This window comes from Chiloscyllium punctatum, chromosome 2 (genome assembly GCF_047496795.1).
Source record: "Chiloscyllium punctatum isolate Juve2018m chromosome 2, sChiPun1.3, whole genome shotgun sequence".
Taxonomy (NCBI): Eukaryota; Metazoa; Chordata; class Chondrichthyes; order Orectolobiformes; family Hemiscylliidae; genus Chiloscyllium; species Chiloscyllium punctatum.
The window spans coordinates 15,409,454-15,431,275 of record NC_092740.1 but is presented as its reverse complement, the minus strand read 5'-3'; the positions used below and the strand labels follow the sequence as shown (position 1 = coordinate 15,431,275).

General features: G+C 44.2%; 1 protein-coding gene across 1 annotated transcript in view; it reads right to left on the bottom strand.

The window, feature by feature from the left end:
• LOC140494635 (G protein-coupled receptor kinase 6-like) overlaps positions 1 to 21,822 on the bottom strand; it is a 119,155-nt gene that overhangs the window by 84,146 nt on the left and 13,187 nt on the right. The window contains exon 2 of the mRNA XM_072594037.1: positions 7,118 to 7,213. Coding sequence (XP_072450138.1) covers positions 7,118 to 7,213 — 96 coding nt within the window. The remainder of the gene's footprint in view (positions 1 to 7,117; positions 7,214 to 21,822) is intronic.

Sequence of the window (21,822 nt, the reverse complement as noted above, 5' to 3'; positions counted from 1 at the left end):
AAATTAGTGCACTGTCTGGAAAATGAGACGAGTGTAGGTTTAGCAGAATTTTGGCAATACTACTCAGTAGGCAGGGGAATGGGGTTAATAAACATGATAAAATGGTAAAACAGATTCAATGGGCTGAATGGCCTAAGTCAGCTCCTATATCCTATTCCTCAGGATGCATCAGTTTCTTCCCACAATCCAAAGGTTAGGTTAATTGGTCATGCTAAATTGCCCATAGTGTTCAAGGATGTGTAGGTTAGGTGCATTAGTCAGGAGTAAATATAGGATAATAGGGTAAGGAAACGGGTGTAGTTGGGTTACTATTCGGAGGGTCAGGATGGACTTGTTGGGCCTAATGGCCTGTTTCCACACTGGAGGGATTCTATATATGATATCTTACAGTTTTATTTGTGCACAGACTCCGATCACATTATTTATAATGTATTACATTACAGATGGCACGTGTCAATGTAAGGAGTAAGGTCTGCATCAAAAAGTCTGGGTTCAAATTCTACTTGCCTTGGAAGACGTCCTGACACATTCAAACACACAGACATTTTTTATTTGTCAGCGTGGTAGCTGCTGACCAGTTAAACTGATTAAGTGACTGGGTGGATCGGGTGATGCTTGACACATGTGACTGAGTAGTCAATAAACTCTACCCTAAAGGAAAGGTTGCCTTAAGTTCTGTTTGACCAACAGGCTTCGATCAGAGTGAACAGCACATGCACAGTCAGGAGGGCCATAAAGAATTCTAAAACCTACAATTTTACATCTTCTTCACAAATCACCAGGAAGCGGCAACAGTCAAACACTTCATAGGGACATGTGGCAGATGCCAAAAGAAATTGAGGGGGAGGTGGTAAAGATAAACTGAACAGACTATTGGCAGATTTGATAAGAACAAGTACATACATGTGCAAGTAAGCTAAAGATAATTAAGGAATGGATTGTAAAACAATTAACCAGCATTTGAAAGGACAATTGACCCATCTCACACCACATCACATCTCTATTTAACTACTAGGTGGGACCATTTGCACACAATATTTGAGTACATTCAGGGAGGTGGTGATGTAATGATCAGGTCATTGGACTCGTCATCTGCAGCCCCAGATTCTGGAACCTCCTCCCCATGGCAGGTAGTGAAATATAAATTCAATAAAACTCTGGAATTAAAACTGGTCTAATGGCAACCATCTAACTACTTTTGATTGCTGCCCTTTCCTGGTCTGGCCAACGTGCGAGTCCAGACATCTTTTGAAATGGCCGTGCAAACCACTCCGATCAAGAGAAACTTAGGGATGGGCGATAAATGCTGTTGCAGCCAGTGATGCCAATATCCCATGAGTACTTCTTATTAAGAAGTCTTTCATGTCGATTGTGAGATTAAAAGAAACACTTGTATTTAAACTACATTTTGATGCATTTGAAATGAACACTCAGACTAGTTCAGAAGTTACATGACACTAGTTAGAGTCCAACAGGTTTATTTGAAATCACAAGCTTTCTAAACGCTGCTCCTTCATCAGGGGACTTCATATCAGATTGGACAAGACTCTCCCAAAAAGTTTTATCCAGGATCCTGTGCATTAAAGAGTTTAATCCAAGACTGGACTGAATTGTAATCGCTGCTCCAAAGTGAAAGGTTACTGCGCATATACAGTGCTCCAATAGCATTCAATGTTGAGAAGTCAAATTCCATACAAATTACCATTGATCATCCTAGTGATAATAATCCTCACAAATCAATGAAGGCATTTCACTTGGTTTAACACATAAACCTTGCCCTGACCAGATATGGACTCACTTATTTTGAAGTAACATCCATGGACTTACCATTAATTAGCTCTACACCTGCAACATTGAACTGTTCCACACTTCAGCAAAGATGAGAGAAAGAGTTTGGAGGAAAGGTCACAGGCCATTGACAAACCCTGAAGTTGTGGAAAATCCAAAAGTGCTTGGCACACAGTAAGATCCTTTTCTCTTGGTGTTTGCTTGAGTTTCCACTAAGTACTCCAGTTTCTTCCCACAGTCCAAAGATGTGCAGGTTAGGTGGATTGGCCATGGGAAATTGTCCATATTTCAGGGATATACAGGCTAGATGGATTAGCTATGGGGAATATGGAGTTAGGGGGATTTGGGAAGGGGAATGCTCTTTGGGGGATCGGTGCAGATTTGATGGGCCGAGTGGCTTCTTTCCAAGCCTGAAATTACAATGCCTCACAGTATTCACTTTTGGTGCTTTGCGGGTGGAGGGGCAGGAGAAAAATGTTGACCGGGAAGAATTCCTCTGCCTCTCTTCAAATTAGAGGATACATGGTCCTCACAGATGTTCCCAATGGCCTGGATGATTCGGCAAGTCCAGAACCAGAAGAGGGTTCTGGGTGGGAAGAACACAGTAGGCCATTTAGGCCTGAGGTGAGGAGAAATTTCTTCATCCAGAGAAGAGAGTGAGCCTGTGGGTGAATTCTCTACCACAGAAAGTAGCCAAGGCCAAAATATTGAACGTTTTTAAAGGAGTTAGATATAGTTTTTAGGGTAAAAGGATCAACAGGGAGAAAGCAGGAATAGGGTATTGAGGTGGGTGAGCAGCCATGATCATACTGAATGACAGAGCAGACTTTAAAAAGGGCTGAATGGCCAATTGCTATTTCTATGTTTCTGTTTCACTCAGCACACCAAGTGGCTGCAGCTCTTCAGCGCTGCGCTGGAGTGTATGAGTGCAGGTCTATGTGCTTGTATCTTTGGATTGTGGCTCCAAACCACAATCTTCTGACTCAGGAGGGAGAACGGTACCCAGAGGACTGACTCCACAATGTGCAACACTAGTTTATGTCAGAGTTACAGAGCAGAAAGCAGCCTTTTGTTTAACCAGTCACTCATCAACTATCTGGGGAACATAGTCACACACGTCACAATTTACAGAATTAACAAATTAACACCAGCAGAATATCATTTGGACTCAGAATATAAATTATAACTTTGATGCAGTGGTACTGTCCCTATCCCTGAACTGAGAGACCAGGTTCAAGTCCTACCATCTCCAGAGCTGTGTAGTAACATCTCTGAACTGGTTGATTAGAAACATTAGCTAATTCTTTTAAAATTATAACTTGGTTAGATGAAGGAGTGAGATAATGGGATGGGGATCCTTCTGGTTTTTGTGGTTAGATTGTTTATTTTATTAAGTTCTATACAGCGGGTGGTAACGAATAACCAAAAATAGAAATCATCTTCCAGATGTGAGGAATTTCTTTAGGTTTATTCTTTGGCACTGGACCCATGGGCATGATCAAGAATCCTTTTCTTCCGATTACATAATCACACTCACAGAAGCAAGCAAAGAAAAAAAGTGATATTTTTACAAGATAGCTCAGTAGTTAGCACTGCTGCCTCAGTACCAGGGTCCCAGGTTCGATTCCAGCCTCAGGTGATTATGTGTGGAGTTTGCACATTCTCCCTGTGGCTGCGTGAGTTTCCTCTGGATGCTCCCATTTCCTCCCACAGTCTAAAGATGTGCAGGTCAGGTGAATTGGCCATGCTAAATTGCCCATAGTGTTCGGTGCATTAGTCAGAGGGAAGTGGGTCTGGATGTTACTCTTCGAGGGATCCATTTTCCCCATAATCTTAGATTCCCTTACTCAATAAAAATGTCTTTCTCAGCAGTGAACATAGCTGACAATCCAACTTCGACAGCCCACTGTGACCCTCTGGGAAGAAATTCCTTTTCATCACTATCTTAAATGGGCGAGGTTATACCCTCAGGTCCTAGACCCTCCCATGGAAACAACCTTTCTGCATCTATCCTGCCAAGTATCCAAAAACATCCTGAGGTGCTTCACAGGAGCAGCCAAAGGGAGGGGTGCAAGATTAGGTCAGTTCACAAAATTTCTACTTTTGACCAAGATTTTGAAGTAGAACCTTGAAAAGGAGAGAAATACTTGTGAGTGATAATTCCAGAGTTTAGGACCAACATGGTTGAATGCATAGATATCATGGTGTGGTGGAAGTGCAGGAAATGGAGAATAGGATATACAGTTCTACATCTACCTGCCACTGTGAAGGAGTCAAGTCGACCTTTCTAGTTAGTGGTCGAGCAATAAACAGATTTTGCAGTGGTAAATGCTGGAGGAGTTGCACTGTAAGTGAAGGGGTCTAAAGGGGAAATGAAAATGACATGCTACATTCCTCTAATTCGACACCTTCGCTTCTTGACGGCTAAGAACAAGACATTTCGGATCAGGATACTCCCTTAAGTCATTCCATAACTCTCATAGTGAAAGTTTAAAAAATAGAATTACATAGTCAGCATAAGGGCAGGAAGGAAGCAGAACTGGGTGCAAGAGAGAGATAAGGGAGAGGGAACTGAAAGTGCCCTTCCACTACTGGGCGGGGTGGAAGACATTTCAATGGTGCACTTACCAACACTGTCAGAGCAACATCACTGGGTTGATCCCGAATCTTTCGTGTCCAGCCAAACTTGCGTCAGAGGCTGCCAGCCAAGATTATTAAAACATCCTGATCCTGCAGCTTTAATCAGTGTGATTGCAATTCCTTATGCTCCACTTCCCAAAAGGTTAACACACACATTTGCAAACACAGCTACATAATCCTGCACGCTCTGTTCTAGATAGAGAAGCAAACTCTATTATTGCAAAGAAGGCCCCTGGATTAGTCAGGATGGCAAGGGCTGCAGTATAAAGTCCCACACGAACCCAGACCCAACATTACACACACTTGGCTCCATCATAAATTGGGGAGAGGGCCTTTATAGTAAACTTCATGGGATAGTCTTAAAGGGACTGTCACAGATTGCTCCCCTCACTGCTGCAGGTCTACAGGAAAAAGAGCAGCCCATTTTAAACTGGAATACAAAGCTAGCCTCAGGAATCGTGACCCACATCTAGCTTGCTGATTCCCACTCGTGAAGAAAATCTGCCCTCCCTACCTGGTCTGACCTAAATTTGACTCCAGACCCGCAGTAACACTGAACTCTCACCTGCTCTCTGCAATAGCCTAGACAGCCAATCAGGGATTGATAAGTTTCAACCCTCACCACTGACACAAGTTTTTTTTAAAAAGGAAATAAAAATATAGCTCATGTTGGGAATCTGCAACAAAAGTGGAAAATGCTGAGAAACAGCCAGCAGGCCAGGCCACTTCTGCAGAGAATGGGCACTTTAGCATGCTGCCTCTGTCTGATGATGGGTTATCAATATAAAACATTAATTTGGTTTCTTTTTCCAGGATGCTGCCTGGTCTACTGAGCATTTCCAGCATTCAAGTTTGGAGGGCAGCACGTTGACTCAGTGGATAGCACTGATGCCTCATAGCACAAGGGTCCCAGGTTCGATTCCAGCTTTGGGTAACTGTGTGGAGTTTGCACATTCTCCCTGTGCCTGCGTGGGTTTCCTCCAGGTGCTCCGGTTTCCTCTCACATTCCAAAAAAAAAATGTGCAGGTCAGGTCAATTGGCCATGCTAAATTGTCCATAGTATTAGGTACATTAATCAGAGGGGGCGTGGATTACTCTTCGGAGGGTCGGTGTGGACTTGTTGGGTCGAAGGGCCTGTTACCACACTGTAGGGAATCGAATCTAAAAGCACTACATTAACTGTAAACGATTGCGAGACACCCTCCAGTCACAGAAGTTGCAACACAAATGCAAGTCTGCTCTTTTTACTACCATGGAATTCATGGCTATGTAAAAACTTACTTCTGGAGTTTATATTTTGTTGAGGTCACCAGCTTCAAGGGAAGTGAAATTGCTCACATTATTGTCACATTTCAATCTTTCCCTTTTACAGAAAAGATAAATACATCATCTTTCCCCTTCAAATAATCTACTACTGGTGGCTGCATAACTCATCTGAAATGTCTCTTTCTGGAAACGGGCCAGAAATTGTTAAATGCCCCAACACGGTGTAGCTGTTTCAGTCTCAACACTTCCTGAAACTTCAAATGTCTCCAACCCTCACGAGCAACAAAACAGAAACCAACCTGACAGCTGATACGGTAGGACTTTGGTGAAATTTCCTGTAAATCAGGAAATTTGTTGTGTACGAGTTACAGCTGATGAAGTTTGTGTGTTAACTAGCTTATTGTTGACAGCAAGGAGCTACGCAGGTTTTAGATACGCCATTTTAACTTTTTTTTTTAAAATTGCCACTTTACCAAAACACGATGCATTGTGTGATCCTGAAGGTTTTAAAAAAAAGTGATGTTTCATTTGTAAAGCAAAACAAAAAGGGCTTGAGAAAGTCCAATACAGTTCGAAGCATTTTGAAGATGGGTAATCCGCCCCTGATGCAATCGCAAACCGCAGAAGATTTTATCACAACTCCTCAAACAGAACTTACAAAATCTGCCTATATAGGGAATAATAGCAGCCTTTCTCTCGGAGGGAGGCACAGCCAAACTTGGCAGTTAGATCACTTGTTTCACAACTCCACAGTAGCCCCAAAGTACTTTATGGCTACTGAAGCTAATCTAGGGGGTAATTATTAGACAGGACAAAACTACCATGTCCACAGTCATGTGAATTACATGTTTTATCAAAGAAGATGGTACCTTCAACAGTACAGCACTCCCTTAACATAGCGTCCACCATTATCTTTGCAGTGGGACCAAAACACTGGACTTTGACGCAAAAACAGAGCATGACTAATTGTGCTGTCTAACTAACCCCTCTAGCTTATCTCTCCACGCTTCAGGCTCACTGCCTTTATTCCTGATGAAGGGCTTTTGCCCGAAACGTCGATTTCGCTGCTCGTTGGATGCTGCCTGAACTGCTGTGCTCTTCCAGCACCACTAATCCAGTACTTGCTTTCCAGCATCTGCAGTCATTGTTTTTAACCTAACTGTGCTGTGGCTGAGTAAAACATTACAGGGCATCTGCAACATTGGGGTGTGGGGGGGGGGGGGGGGGCTTTCAAAAATGCTCTTAATAGATCCGGATGTGGAGGTGCTGATGTTGGAGTGGGGTGGACAAGGTCAAAAGACAGGAGGACAGCAGAGCCAGACATCTTATTGTGCACGCAGCAAAAACAAACAACAGAAGCCATGCATCTGGAGTATTACAAGTCAGAACCAGGGCACTCACTCTCAAGTCAAGGGTTACTTACCAATGATCTGTCGCAGCTCCTCACACTGACTGATGTGGGGTAACCTCAGCATCTCCCTCCATTTTTTACTGCGGCCTTTCCTTTTCCCTCCACCACCTTTAGGAAATAAATCATTAACAAAAGCTGACCATGACCATCTTTTCAAATAATTTTAGTTATACAAAAGCAACAAAAAAATTTACAATGATTGTGTTTCTAAAAACAAATGCCCCCTGACTAGATTAAAATACACATGCTAGGGAGCCAGACTCTCTGGAGATGTCCTGTTCAAACAAATACAAGGTATCAAAATAGAAAAAGGTGGTCAATATTAGTCGAACTTCATTTAAAATTATACTTCACTTATTGATTAACCACAGGAGGCAAAACGCACTGAAGACAAAGCCTATGGGTCCTGACCACAGTACTAAAGTCAGAATCTAAACAAGACCCCATCACAGCTCCTGTCACCTATCCGACAACTCGGAAAATCGCTCAGGTTTGTCCTGCCTACAAAAAAAGCAGGACAAATCTGATCTGAACAATTCCCAGCCCAGTCTGCTTTCAATCACTAGCAATGTGTTGGAGACATGATTGTACTGTTAAGCAGCATTTACTCAGCAAATTGCCTGTTGCGAGGGTCCCCTCAGCTCTAAACCACACCACAGCTCAGTGGTATGCATCAAAGAGCTGAATTCCAGAGGTAGTGTTTCAGAGAATGTAGCACCAAGCAGCCTAAATTGGAGTGTGGAAATATTGGACGGGTGGGACATGGAACGCTCCACTGATACAGAGCAAAAAATGGACTCCAACAGCCACAGCATTCATCAGAGCCCTCAATCTTCACAGTAAGTGATCCTCAGAGCAATGTGCAAAGTCTAACCATCTTCAGCGGCTTCATGAATGACAATCCATACATCAAAAGATTAAAAATAGGAATACTGGGTGATGACCATAATGTTCAGTTCCAACAGCAACTGATCTCGGTCATCGAGGAATTCAGAATGCGGATTCCAATACAGTAGAGGTTGTGGTCCTGTTCTATTGAATGTTGAGGTGGAATTCAGTGACACAAGCACACGTTTGTGAAGACTATCACCACTCTGAGTAGTGCCCTACGCACAAAACATCTTCAGCTGCTCTTTCTCTCCACTATAAAATCAGAAGTAGGGATGGTCACCGATGACTGCACAATGTGCAGCATCATTCTCAACTCCTCAGGGACTGAAGAAGTCCATGTCGCAGTCTTGCCGCATTTGGACAAGATCAACATTTAGGTTGAAAGGTGGCAGGTAACATTCACAAGTGCTAGGCAATGATCACCTCTAACAAGAGAGAATCTTGCCATCATCAACATTTAATGGCATCACCGAATCTCCCACTACCAACATCCAAGCGGTTACTACTGACCAGAAACTGAACTGGACTTGCCAAATAAATGGGGAGGGGGAGGGGTCACAGATTTAAAGCGATGGATAAAAGAATCAAATGTGAAACAAGATAAAACAACTTTCACACAGCAAGTAGTCAGGACATAAAAGGCAGTGCCTTGAACCATAGTTCGATAGAGATATTAAAAAGGGTCTGTATGATTATTTTGATTGAAATCGTGCGCAAGGGTATGGTTAGATAAGCAGGAGGTTGGCACTAGGTAACAATATTTGTTTCCAGAGCCAATTTAAATTTGATGGGCTGAATGGCCTCCTAGACCACAACAGTTCTGCGATTCTGTACTCTGCTCATAAGAATGTGATTAAGTTGCCCTAAACCAGGGGTCAATTGAAGCAAGTGTCTCAGACAGGGACAGAGAGGAGGGAAAGTCACAATGCAGAAGGTGGCCAGTTCGTCACATCTGGTGGCGACTGGAAAAGTAATCCAACTATCCCATGCTCTAGCTCATTCACCAGAAATGCACACTTTCCCTTTCTTTCAAATATAAACCCGATTTGCTTTTGAAAATTATTGAAACTGTTGCCACCAGCGTTAAGACAGCACAGTCCAGATTGTAACAATTATTAAATTTCCTTCTTCCTTTTCTCATTTTGCTAACTGTGCTAAACCCATGCACCTCCCACGTGTGGGAACAGTGTTAGCCCAAAGTGACCAGGGATCCTGCCAGAAAAGACACTATTCCCAGTCACCTGTGATACCATTCACACAGATGATTGTAAAGATGACGAGGAAGAGGAGAGAGAAAAGACACCCAAAGCTCACTGAATTCCCAGCAAGTTGTCAACACTATCAGGACAGGAGATGTACAGCATGCTCTCTGCTCCAGACAGTCCAAGTCACCCGCTGTGAGGTAATGATCCAAACTCTGTAAGCAAGATAGAACAGGACCCTGTGACTGATTCCCCAGTGTCAGGAAAGGGAGTTACTTGGAGGAAGTCGGTCTTGACGCTAACAAGATGGAGTGTTTTAATGTGCATGAATGTGGAATGCTTATTTTTCAAGGCAGCATGGTGGCTCAGTGGTTAGCACTGCTGCCTCACAGCATCAGGGTCAGAGGTTCAATTCCAGCCTCAGGCAACATGTCTATGTGGAGTTTGCACATTCTTCCCGTGTCTGCGTGGGTTTCCTCCGGGTGCTCTGGTTTCCTCCCACAGTCCAAAGATGTGCAGGTCCGGTGAATTGTCCATACTAAATTGCCCGTAGTGTTAGGTGCATTAGTCAGAGGGAAATGGATCTGGGTGGGTTACTCTTCAGAGGGTCGGTGTGGACTGGTTGGGTTGAAGGGCCTGTTTCCACACTGTAGGGAATCTAATCTAATCTTTCAGAAAGAGAAGTGGGGGAAAAAAAATGAGATTTTCCGAACAATGACTGGATAATGGAATTCTGTCCATAAAGCAATGAAGTGAAACTCTACCTTCTTTGAGTTCATTTGTCTTTAAGACAATGCAGCTGCTAACAGATAATTTGGAACCTAACCTATCATTGATGGCTGACTTGGTGATTTCCCCCTCCCCAACTGAGCCCAGAGCCAATCCACATTTTTCGAGAGAGAACGACTTCACTAAACAAGAAGAAACTTTTCACTATCATTCCACTGGCAGGAGGGTCAGTAACCAGAGGAAACAGATAAGATAATTAACAAATCCCAGAGGACAGGAGGATAACTTTTTTAAAAAAAGGATCATGAGATTAACTCGAACACACTGCCCAAATAGGTGGTGGAAGCAGATTCAAAACTAAATCAGAGAAGTAAAAGGCCACAGAGATAGGGTAGTGGGTTGAATTGTCTGACATTCTTAAACAGCAACACATGCACATCGAATGGAATGGCCTCCTTCTGTGCTGGATCGTTGCAATACTCCACAATTAACTGAAACTGGGAGAGGCAGACCAGTTCAGAAGGTTACAATTTCTCAAAGATGTTCCTGAGAATGATATTCCCTGTAATTTAGGGTGGTTCTGTATGGGTGATCAATTGGAAGGTTCACTGTTGCTGCTGGATGTACACCTGAACTTCTTCAAGTGCACACATTTGGTGGGGGGAGGACCGACACCTTGCCTCTTTATCGATCTGCCTTGGATGTACATCTAACCTCCATCCTCCAAGTCAATGTCCAGGAATTTCCTACCCAACACTACACTGGAGCATTATCACCATCAGGCTTATGATCGCACAACAGTACCTTCACCAGACAACAGGATGCCAGCGATGCACACAACTCAATCAAGTGAAACCCATTTCATTTGGGATGATGGCAATGCTGACCAATTCAGCATTAATTGACTATCCTCAACTACCCGAGAGAGAGTGATAATGAGCTGCTTTTTGAACGACAGCAGTCCTTCAGTTACAGGGACATCCTCAGTGCTGTTATAGGATGGGATTTCCAGAATATTGACCCATTGACAGTGAAGGAACAGTGATTCCAGGTCCAAGGCAGGATGGTGAGACCAGGAGCTGAGCCTTCAGATGATAGAGCCCCCTTGCAGCCACTGCCTTTTATCTGTCTAATTGGTAGAGATCCTGCATTTGGAAGGTGACACTGAAGGAGCCTTGGTGATAATACTGCAGTGCATTCTGTAGTCAGCACACACTGCTGCCCATGTACATCAAGGTTGAAGGCAGAGAAGGTGAAAGATAGTAAATAGGGTGCCAATTAGGAGAGACTGTGACATAGTGGGAATGTTGACAGACTCGTAAACCAGAATCTTTAGCATCCAGGGCCCATGGGTTTGAATCCCATGATGGCAGATGACGAAATTTGAATGCAATAAAGAAATACCTAGAATTAAAAGCTACTCTAAAGATTACTATGTAACCATTATCATAAAACCTATCTGGTTCACTAATGCCCTTTGGGGAAGGAAATCTGTGATCTTTACCTGGTCTGACCTCCATGGGACTCCAGAACCCTAAACGTGGTGAAGGTCTTGACAGTCCTCCAAATGGCCTGGAAAGCCATTCAGATCAAGGGCAATACTGTAAACGCTTGACTAGCCACTCACGTCCACGCCCCATGAAAATGTTTTTTTTAAATCATGTTACTTTGGTGGTGTCAAGCTTCTTGAGTGATGTTGGGGCTGCACCCATCCAGGCCCCGGGGACTTATCAACCTTCAAACCTAGCAGTCTCTCCAACAACAATTCCTGGCAAATATAAATTCCCTTAAGTTCAGGTCCTTCAGCCACTGTATTCCATCACACTCCTGACTTGTGCCCTGTAGATGGTGGACAGGCTTTGGGGAGTCAGGAGGGGAGTTACCCACTGCAGAATTCCCAACCTCTGGCCTGCTCTTGGAGTCTACAGTGATTAAGCATAGCAACAGGTCATTCGACTCACCAAGTCCATGCCAACCAAAAAACCACTAACCTGCACTCAGTCATTGTGACCCAGTATTTTAGGTGCTCAACCAGTTGCTTCTTAAAATGCTGCAAGAGTACCTGCCTCTTTTGTAGCCACACTATGTAAATGGCTAGCACAGTTCAGTTTCAGGTGAATGCTGACCCCCCAAGATAGTGGGGGATTCAATGACAATACTGCTATTGAATGGCAAAGGATGATAGGCATTCACATAGGGAATGTACCAATCTCTAACAAAGTTTGATAGCACCCAAGTCAAAGCAGCCCACTTTATTGACATCACATCCATAAGCATCTAATCCCCACCCAGAAAGCAGCAGTGTGTACCATCTACAAAGTGACTGCAAAATCTCCCTGAGGTAACAGTGGCTGAAGGACCTGAACTGAAGGGAATTTATATTTGCCAGGAATTGGTGTTGGAGAGACTGTTAGGTCTGAAGGTTCATAAGTCCCCGGGGCCTGATGGTCTACATCCCAGGGTACTGAAGGAGGTGGCTCGGGAAATAGTGGATGCGTTGGTGATTATTTTTCAGAGTTCGATAGATTCGGGATCAGTTCCTGCGGATTGGAGGGTGGCTAATGTTGTACCACTTTTTATGAAAGGTGGGAGAGGGAAAACAGGAAATTATAGACCAGTTAGTCTGACCTCAGTGGTGGGAAAGATGCTGGAGTCTATTATAAAGGACGAAATTACGACATGTGGATAGCAATAACGGGATAGGTCAGAGTCAGCATGGATTTATGAAGGGGAAATCATGCTTGACTAATCTTCTGGAATTTTTTGAGGATGTAACTCTGAAGATGGACGAGAGAGATCCAGTAGATGTAGTGTACCTGGACTTTCAGAAAGCTTTTGATAAAGTCCCACATAGGAGTTTAGTCAGCAAAATTAGGGCGCATGGTATTGGGGGCAAAGTACTAACTTGGATTGAAAGTTGGTTGGCTGACAGGAAACAAAGAGTAGTGATAAACGGTTCCATTTCGGAATGGCAGGCAGTGACCAGTGGGGTACCGCAGCTTTTCATAATATATGTTAATGATATAGAAGATGGTATTCGCAATAACATTAGCAAATTTGCTGATGATACTAAGCTGGGTGGCAGTGTGAAATGTGATGAGGATGTTAGGAGATTACAGGGTGACCTGGACAGGTTAGGTGAGTGGTCAGATGCATGGCAGATGCAGTTTAATGTGGATAAATGTATGGTTATCCACTTTGGTGGCAAGAACAGGAAGGCAGATTACTACCTCAATGGAATCAATATAGGTAGAGGGGCAGTACTAAGAGATCTGGGTGTTCTTGTACACCAGTCAATGAAGGTAAGCATGCAGGTACAGCAGGTAGTGAAGAAAGCTAATAGCATGCTGGCCTTCATAACAAGAGGGATTGAGTATAGAAGCAAAGACTTTCTTCTGCAGCTGTACCGGGCCCTGGTGAGACCACACCTAGAGTACTGTGTGCAGTTCTGGTCTCCCAATTTGAGGAAAGACATTCTGGCTATTGAAGGAATGCAGCGTAGGTTCACGAGGTCAATTCCTGGAATGGCAGGACTACCTTACACTGAAAAACTGGAGCGACTGGGCTTGTATACCCTTGAGTTTAGAAGACAGGGCATCTGATTGAGACATAAGACTATTAAAGGATTGGACATTGTGGAGGCAGGAAACATGTTTCCGCTGATGGGTGAGTGCCGAACCAGAGGATACAGCTTAAAAATACGAGGTGGACCATTTAGGACAGAGATGAGGAGAAACTTCTTCACCCAGAGAGTGGCGGCTGTGTGGAATGCTCTGCCCCAGAGGGCAGTGGAGGCCCAGTCTCTGGATTCATTTAAGAAAGAGTTGGATAGAGCTCTCAAGGATAGTGGAATCAAGGGTTATGGAGATGAGGCAGGAACAGGATACTGATTAAGGATGATCAGCCATCATCATATTGAATGGTGGTGCAGGCTCAAAAGGGCAGAATGGCCTACTCTTGCACCTACTGTCTATGATCCATACCCACAACCACTTCCATCTCAAAAGGACTAGGGCAACAGATACATAGAAGCACAAATACTGTGCATATTTGCCTCCAAACCACTCACCATCCTGACTTGGAAATAGATTCAATGAATCTTCCTTTAATGCTGCTGTCAAAATCCTGGAATTCCCTCCAGGAGGGCAGTGTGGGTCTGCCTACAGCATGTGGATGGCAGTAGCTCAAGGCGGCAGCTCACCACCACTTTCTCAAAGACAACTAGAGACAGGCAATAAATACTGGCCCAGCCAGCCAGCGATGCCCATAAAGTCAATAAAATATCACTGACCACTTGTCAGCCTAAAATGTAGGCAGTGTGCAAGTCTTGTTGCATGTGGCAGCACACAGCCTGGTTTGAATCTGCATTAAACAAACAGAAACTTCTATCAGCGTAGTTCACTCAGTAACATGCACTTGAGATTTAGAACATAGAAAAATACAGTACAGAACTGGCCCTTTGGCCCACGATGTTGTGCCGAGGTTTAATCCTAATGTGAAATATAGTAACTTAACCTACACACCCCTCAACTCACTGCTAACCATGTGCATGCCCAGTCGCTTAAATGTCCCCAATGACTCTGCCTCCACCACCACAGCTGGCAACGCATTCCATGCATTCACTACTCTCTGCATAAAGAACCTACCTCTGACGTCTCCTTTATACCTTCCTCCTAATATCTTCAAACTAGGACCCACGTACCAGTCAAACCTGTCCTGGGGAAAAGTCTCTGGCGAACATGTCAGGCAGCACAACTGCCCAAAAAGGGAGACCCCTATTAGAACAGTTAGTTTTTCAGCAGTTTCACCACACTGGCTCTTACCATTTTAGAAGCAACTACACTAACAAATATCATTCATTGGAAAGAGCTTTGGGGATTTCCTGAAACAGTGAATGTTGCTGCAAAAATGCAAGTTCTCTTTTCCTAAATAAGACCCAGAGAGAATATAAATCAACTGCCCTCCCACTGATATTACTCTTTAGATCTTTTCATAACTGTTAGTACTGCACTTTCTCACGCCCAAAATCAATTAGGTGCTTCCCACCTCCCCCCCCGGCCCCAACTCCAAACACAAACTTCAAAAGACTTAAATAGCACAAGGTTTCAGTTTTGAAAGAAAAAAAAACATTTATATACAGACAGTCCCTAAAATCAACTATTCATCTCAAAATGATAATTAGGGTGAACAAATCCATTGAGAAAAATCCTCATTTTCAAGAGGAATAGATTCAAAAAGCAGGAAAGTCGTGTTACTTGGTAAGACCACAGTTCGGGTGGTGACCACATCTCAGGTCACCATTTTACCAAAGATATTACTGCAGCATTAGAGATGGTACAAAAAAGATCTAAAAAAGATCACTCCATACCCGACGGTGTGTGAACCTCAAAAAAAAGACCAAATTCTAACAGGACTCGGAGTAAGGTGCAGGAAGGATGTTGATTAGGTGATTAGATTCCCTACAGTGAGGAAACAGGTCCTTCGGCCCAACCAGTCCACACCAACCCTCCAAAGAGTAACCCACCCAGATCCATTTTCCTTTCACTAATGCACCTTACCCACTATGGGCAATTTAGCATGGCCAATTCAAATCTTTGGAGGAAACCAGAGTGTCCAGAGGAAACCCACGCAGACACGGGGAGAATGTGCAAACTCCACACAAACAGTCACCAGAGTCTGGAATCAAACCTGGGACCCTGATGCAGTGAGGCAGCAGTGCTAACCACTGAGTCACCGTGGTTCTGGACTCCCTGGTCATCAGGGGTCACAGTCTGTGGATACAGGACAGGCCATTTAGGACTGAGGTGAGGAGATATTTCTTCCCACAAACTGGCTGAAGGCAAAACATTGAATGTTTTCAAGGAAGAGTTAGATATAGTAATAATAGTTGAGGCAAATAATAGAAACATTCTTAAGGCTAAGGCAGGAAAGTGAGGGAGGGAAACAGAAGCAGAAGGACATGTTGGTAGGATGACAGGGTGCAATGGAGAGATGAGACAAACTTTGCTTGATCCCAGTCAGAACAGACAGAATGTTCTGTGTTCATAGATAATCACGTCAGTGATTACCTCATGTTGCTGGGGAGTCAGCAGAGATCAACGAGGCTAAATGCTCCTAAAATCTGCTCATACTTCATCACCAGAAACCATGCCAGTGACATTGCAGTGAGCAGCAGTCTAAGTACCTTGAACTCACTAAGTTGTAACAGGAACCATGAGCAAAATTGGTCATGCTGATGCAGCACTGATTACATTGATAATGCTTAGACTTGTCCTTTATTTTATGTACATAAGCAGCATTTACTTCTACACTGCTGAAGCGAGGGCTCTCAAGGAAAAGAGAAAATAAACATGGAGTTGGGGGATGGGGGAGGCAATTGGGAAAGTGCAAGAGATTCAGTAGTTGGGGGGGGGGGGGGGGAAGATGCGGTGAAAAGAGAAGAGTTAACAAGAGCTATCACCTGCAGTAACCAAACTGAAAAGCTCCAGCTGTTATATAAAAAAATGAGGTCAATAACTGTATGATTGCATCCACAACTCCGGCAAAGTTAGCAACCTAGCGATGGAAAATTAAGAACTCTGCAGACCATACATCAAGGGAGCTTAGAAAGACATATAGAGTGGAGCCTGTAACAAATACTTCACAAGCCCAGAAAGTGACAAATTGCCTTGCACCTAACAAAGTACTGTTTTTTTTAAGTTTAGATGTTGTTGCACTGCAGGAATTGCAGCAGTCAATTTGCACACAGGGAGCTCCCACAAACCAGTGATAAAAAGGTGTTGATTGCAGGAACATACTGGCACAGTAAATAGAGTCATAGAGATGTACAGCATGGAAACAGACCCTTCGGTCCAATCCGTCCATGCCGACCAGATATCCCAACCCAATCTAGTCCCTCCTGCCAGCACCCGGCCCATATCCCTCCAAACCCTTCCTATTCATATACCCATCCAAATGTCTCTTAAATGTTGCAATTGTACCAGCCTCCACCACTTCCTCTGGCAGCTCATTCCATACACATACCACCCTCTGTGTGAAAACGTTGCCCCTTAGGTCTCTTTTATATCTTTCCCCTCTCACCCTAAACCTATGCCCTCTAGTTCTGGACTCCCCGATCCCAGGGAAAAGACTTTGCCTATTTATCCTATCCATACCCCTCAGTTTTGTAAACCTCTATAAAGGTCACCCCTCAGCATCCGACGCTCCAGGGAAAACAGCCCCAGCCTGTTCAGCCTCTCCTTATAGCTCAGATCCTCCAACCCTGGCAACATCCTTGTAAAACTTTTCTGAACTCTTTCAAGTTTCACAACAACATCTTTCTGATAGGAAGGAGACCAGAATTGCATGCATTATTCCAACAGTGGCCTAGCCAATGTCCTGTGCAGCCGCAACATGACCTCCCAACTCCTGCACTCAATACTCTGACCAATAAAGGAAAGCATACCAAACGCCTTCTTCACTATCCTATCTACCTGCGACTCCACTTTCAAGGAGCTATGAACCTGCACTCCAAGGTCTCTTTGTTCAGCAACACTCCCTAGGACCTTACCATTAAGTGGATAAGTCCTGCTAAGATTTGCTTTACCAAAATGCAGCACCTTGCATTTAGCTGAATTAAACTCCATAGGCCACTTCTCAGCCCATTGACCCATCTGGTCAAGATCCTGTTGTAATCTGAGGTAACTCTCTTCGCTGTCCACTACACCTCCAATTTTGGTGTCATCCGCAAACTTACTAACAAACATCCGCAAACATCCTGTTATGCTCGCATCCAAATCATTGATGTAAATGACAAAAGGTAGTGGGCCCAGCACCGATCCTTGTGGCACTCCACTGGTCACAGGCCTCCAGTCTGACAAACAACCTTTTACCTTTGAGCCAGTTCTGTATCCAAATGGCTAGTTCTCCCTGTATTCCATGAGATCTAACCTTGCTAATCAGTCTCCCATGGGGAACCTTGTCGAACGCCTTACTGAAGTCCATATAGATCACATCTACTGCTCTACCCTCATCAATCTTCTTTGTTACTTCTTCAAAAAACTCAATCAAGTTTGTGAGACATGATTTTCCACGCACAAAACCATGTTGACTATCCCGAATCAAATCAGGGAGAACTTCCCAGGTCATCTTCAATGCAAGATCCTGGAATCTCTTAGTCACCCGAGGGGGCAGGTGGGCCCTTTGTTTACACATTTCAGCTGAAAGGTAGCGCCTCTGATGACACTGCATACTCAGTACAAACTAAGGAATGTTAGCTTGGGCTATGCTCAAGTCTCTGAAGTGGGGCACGGTGGCACAGTGGTTAGCACTGCTGCCTCACAGCGCCAGAGACCCGGGTTCAATTTCTGCCTCAGGCGACTGATTGTGTGGCGTTTGCACGTTCTCCCCGTGTCTGCGTGGGTTTCCTCCGGGTGCTCCAGTTTCTTCCCACAGTCCAAAGATGTGCGGGTCAGGTGAGTGGGCCATGCTAAATTGCCCGTAGTGTTAGGAGTAGGGGTATGGGTGGGTTGCGCTTCGGCGGGTCGGTGTGGCCTTGTTGGGCTGAAGGGCCTGTTTCCACACTAAGTAATCTAATCTAATCAGATAAACAGGAACACCTCCTACACGCTTCCCTCCAAGCCACTCACTATCCTGACTTGGAAACATATCGCTGTTCCTTCAGTGTCGTTGGGTCACAATTCTGGAATTGCCTGACAGCACTGCATACACGACACCACATGGATTGTAGTGGTTGAAGTTGGCAGCTTGGTTCAAGGTGACGACCCCACAATGAGTAACCCAATGTACTGACTCATAACTCAAGGTCCGACTCCCCGAAGTCTGTCCACTATCTACAAGGCACAAGGAGTGTGATGGATCATTCCCCACTTACCTGGATGGCCAAGAGACCACGTGTATGCCTTGCCATTCAACGAGATCATGGCTGATCCACTTTCTTACCTTTCCCCAATCACCCTTGATCCCCTTACTAAGTAAAAATCTGTCGGTCTCAGCCTTGACTATAATAAATGTCCCAGCCTAGACAGTTCTCTGCAGTAAAGAATTTCACAGATTCACTTCCATCAGAGAAGAAATTCCTCCTCACTTGTCTTCAATTTTATGCCCCTGTGGTTCTTGACTCTCCGTTAAGAGGAGACAACCTCTCCACATCTATCCTGTTTCTCCCTCCCCCCCCAGGAAACAGGTGTTTCATTAAGGTCACCTCTAGATTCTTCAAAACTTTGAGTACAGGCCCAACCTCTGCTCAAAAGACAGTCACTCCACACTCAGGACCTACCTGGTAAACTTTCTCTGCAGGGACTCCAATGCTCTATACTTTGCCTTGACAAAGGGCCCCAAAACAGGTCACAGCATTCCACTTGTGGTCTAACTTGTGCCTTGTATAGAGTTAGACAGACTTGCCTATTTTATACTCCATTCCCTTTGAAATGAAAGGCCAACATTCTATTTGGCCTTCCCCCATTACCCGCTGAACTTGGATGCTTGCTTTTGATTCAAGCAATATCCCCCTTAAACCCGTGCTCCAACTTTGACAGTCTTTCTTCATTTAAACAATATTCAGCTCCTCTTCTTCCTACAGACTCTCTTCTTTACTACTTGCCTCCTACTCATTTTTCTGTCATCTTGAACTTCGCTGTAATACATTCACCTCCTAAATCCAATATTCTGAATAGATATTTCAACTAGCAATTCTGACAACACTCAAGAAGCTTGACACTATCCAGGATACATCAGCCCGCTTGATTGGCACCACACCACAAACATTCATTCCCTCCAACACCAATGCTCAATAGCAGCAAAACGCACTGCCAAAATTCAGCCTTTAGATAGCATCTTCCAAACCAAAGCCAAGAAGGGGAAGAACAGTGGAAGTATGGGTACAACACCGTCTACAAGTTCCTCTCCAAATCACACCATCCTGATTTGGAACTATATTGCCATTCCTCATGTGTCACTGGATCAAAATCCTGGAACTTGTTCCCTAATGGCACGGTGGCTCAGTGGTTAGCATGCTGCCTCAGCGCCAGGGATCTGTGGAATTTATACATTCTCCCAGTGTCTGCGTGGGTTTCCTCCCACAATCCAAAAATGTGCAGGTCAGATGAATTGGCCATGCTAAATTGCCCCAGTGTTCAGGGATGTGTAGGTTAGGTGCATTAGTCAGGGGAAATGTCGAGTAATAGAGTAGGGGAATGGGTCTGGATGGGATACTCTGCGGTGTGGACTTATTGAGCCAAGAGGCCTGTTTCCACACTGTAGGGATTCTATGATTCTAACACATTGAGAGGTGGCTATGCCAAATGGATTGCAGTGAATCAAAATGGCATCCCCACCACCTTCATAGGGGCAACATTGGGATTGGCAATAAACACTAGCCAAGATAGCAATGAACATATCATGTGAGCAGACTAAAATATCATATTGACAGCAAGGAGAGAAATATAGGAAAGCCTGGGTTTTATAAAGAGGCATGATAAGGAAGCAATGCCAAATCACTATGGTCGCAAGCTTTGACTCAACTAAGGTGTTCAAATATGGGCACAACACTTTCGGAAAGATATCAAACACAGAACAGTCAGGGGAAAAAAAAATACAGAATGATAAAAATAGATACAAGACTTCTGCCCTTGGAGCCAAGAAAGAGGAGATGTGATTGAGGTATTAAAAATCATAGGAAATTTTGAACAAGTAAACAAGTAGACTTTGTTTCCACTGCCAATAGGGTTGGTCACCAGAGACACAGAACAATCATGACATATTAGGTTCTGGGTGAATGCGGTCTAAGGATGCCAACAATCCACCTTTTCGGTTGACCAAAATAAACCAAAAATAAACCAAGCAGCCCTGAAGGGTACTTGAACTAACCGTTGAGCTGAAAAGCACATGCAATTGAGCAAACTGCATGGTTTACTTCTGCTCCTATATCTACGTCCTATTGTAAAATGGTAGAGGTTTGATAACTTGTGACTGAGCAAGCGGAATATCTCTTGCATAATGAAAGAGTTTACTGCACATGAGCAATAGCTACAAGTTTCACTGACTAGTTGGGATAATCACGTCAGGGGCCAGCTGTCACTTCTGTCACCTACAAGGCTGACCGATTCCTCATCCAAAGACAGTGACATCAAATTGAACCAAGTCGATTGCAACTTCACCCCGAACTCTTCAAGAGCTGATACCTTATATGGTAAAAGAGAAGGCATAGGAGGAGGAGAAATTGTTTCACACGGAGAGTTACCACCATCTGAACTGCACTGCCCAAAAAGAGTGGGGGAAGCCAATAACTTCCAAAAGGAGACTTGAAAAATGTTCAGGAATATAGGGGAAAGACAACGGACATGAGTAACATTGACTGTGCTCGTTCTTTTTAAAAAGTAGTCCAATGTGCCAAATCACCAAACCCTAACCACCAGACACCTGGAGGTTCATCTTCTGCCTTGGGACCCTCCGACCACACGGGATCAATGTGGATTTTATCCGTTTCCTCATTTCCCCTCCCCCCACCTTATCCCAGTCCCAACCTTCCAACTCGGCACCTCCCCCTTGACCTGTCCATCTTCCTTCCCATCTATCAGCTCCACCCTATCACCTTCACCCCTACTTTCATCTACCCATTGCATTCCCAGTTACCTTCCCAACCTCCCCCACCCCCAAATCCCACCCCCCCCCTCCCATTTATCTCTTAGCCCCTTTGACCAATAAGCTTCATTCCTGATGAAGGGCTTAAGCCCGAAATATCAATTCTCCAGCTCCTCAGATGCTGCCTGACTGGCTGTGCTTTTCAGGCATCCCACTTTTCAACAATGTGCCAAATGGTCGATGTTAGATGCTTTGGATTCAATCCTGAGATTTTGAAAGAAAGAGGAGGAGACATCTGAATCCTGACATGCAAAA